The 1,166-nt window shown below is 23.2% G+C and overlaps 1 protein-coding gene across 2 annotated transcripts; it reads left to right on the top strand.

Annotated features, from left to right (window-relative positions):
- The first annotated feature begins 120 nt into the window (after positions 1–120).
- On the top strand, positions 121–1,042 carry LOC126910014 (uncharacterized). Of its 2 annotated transcripts, XM_050692415.1 has the most exons (4): positions 121–248; positions 292–317; positions 416–493; positions 581–1,042. In XM_050692415.1, exons 1-4 carry the CDS (start codon positions 218–220, stop codon positions 809–811), a joined length of 366 nt encoding a protein of 121 aa, XP_050548372.1. In that variant the 5' UTR covers positions 121–217; the 3' UTR covers positions 812–1,042. The 2 variants fall into 2 exon arrangements, with proteins under 2 accessions (XP_050548372.1, XP_050548373.1); XM_050692416.1 differs by lacking the exon at positions 121–248 and having other exon boundaries at positions 256–317; positions 581–1,041.
- The last annotated feature ends 124 nt before the right edge of the window (positions 1,043–1,166 follow it).

Raw genomic sequence — 1,166 nt, 5'->3', positions numbered from 1 at the left:
TTTCGGAACTTATTGTGAAAAGTAAAATATAATATAACACATTTTTAAACCAACTGGCGTCCTCTAGCGGTGTATATTAGAATTATATCTGATTAGAAATTGCTATAAAGGAATTGCTATCTTCACAGTCGTAAAAATATATCATGTGTTTTAGAAGAATGTTTAAGTTAAATTATATACATTAAAACTTTTTAGAGTTATATCGTGGGAAAATATAATGAAAATGTCAAGTTCTTTGAAAACAAATTNGGGAAAATTTAATAAAAATGTCAAGTTCTTTGAAAACAATTATAGATTTATATATGAAAAAAGTCAAAGTAAAAACCTTATAATATAATAAATATTAACCTTAAAAATATAATAAAACAAAGTATTATTATACTATTTTTTTTTATTTGTCAATATTGTTGTATAGTATCAAATGGATTCCACTCAAAATGAAGCAGCTGAACAAAACAATTGTGAAGTATTAGCTGAACAATCAAATGTCACGGTTAATGAGCTACTACCATCTACTATTTATCTTGATAAATTTAAAAAATAGCACTACTTATTCAACATTTATAAATACTTGAATTAGGTTAAAGAAAAAAATCGCTCCGAGAATATTTCATTTACGGAGAAAAAATTTTTTGACAATGAGAATGAATGTATTGAAGAAACAGGAAAATCTGTAGGAAATATAAATAAAATGTTTGAAGTTAATAACAAGTGTCAAAATTGTATTGAAAAATATGATGAATTACATGATAAGTATTTGAATTTGGAATCAAAATATATTGCCATCGAACAAAATAATTCTAGTAAGTAGATTTTATTAAAATCTTAAAATAATAAAATTTTGACTAACTTTAATTTGCTATAGGAAGATCATAAATAATTTTAAAAAATTTAGTACAGTGGGGACGTAGCATAGTTGGGTCCCGTATAGATGATATCTGACAATGATTAAAATCACTATCATAAAAAAGGCTACTATACAAATCTGTAGATAGTGTTTAATTTTAAAAAATTGGTTAATCATTCCATAAGCTACATGATCTCCTTTTTCCTTTTTTATATCCTGATTAATAGTTTTATGATTTGTAAGTATAATATATGAATAAATATTTATATAGCAATTAAATATATTATGAAATGGATATTTAATAATTTAGTATTGTAAT

This window comes from Daktulosphaira vitifoliae, unplaced genomic scaffold (genome assembly GCF_025091365.1).
Source record: "Daktulosphaira vitifoliae isolate Bord-2020 unplaced genomic scaffold, ASM2509136v1 Scaffold_3045, whole genome shotgun sequence".
NCBI lineage: Eukaryota > Metazoa > Arthropoda > Insecta > Hemiptera > Phylloxeridae > Daktulosphaira > Daktulosphaira vitifoliae.
This window is presented reverse-complemented; position numbering and strand designations above follow the sequence as displayed.

Coding starts and splice junctions, on each gene's coding strand:
- LOC126910014 (XM_050692415.1), top strand. CDS start 218: ATGAAAATGTCAAGTTCTTTGAAAACAAATT. Junction 318..415: donor TATATATGAAAAAAGTCAAA/GTAAAAACCTTA, acceptor ATTGTTGTATAG/TATCAAATGGATTCCACTCA. Junction 494..580: donor CTGAACAATCAAATGTCACG/GTTAATGAGCTA, acceptor TACTTGAATTAG/GTTAAAGAAAAAAATCGCTC.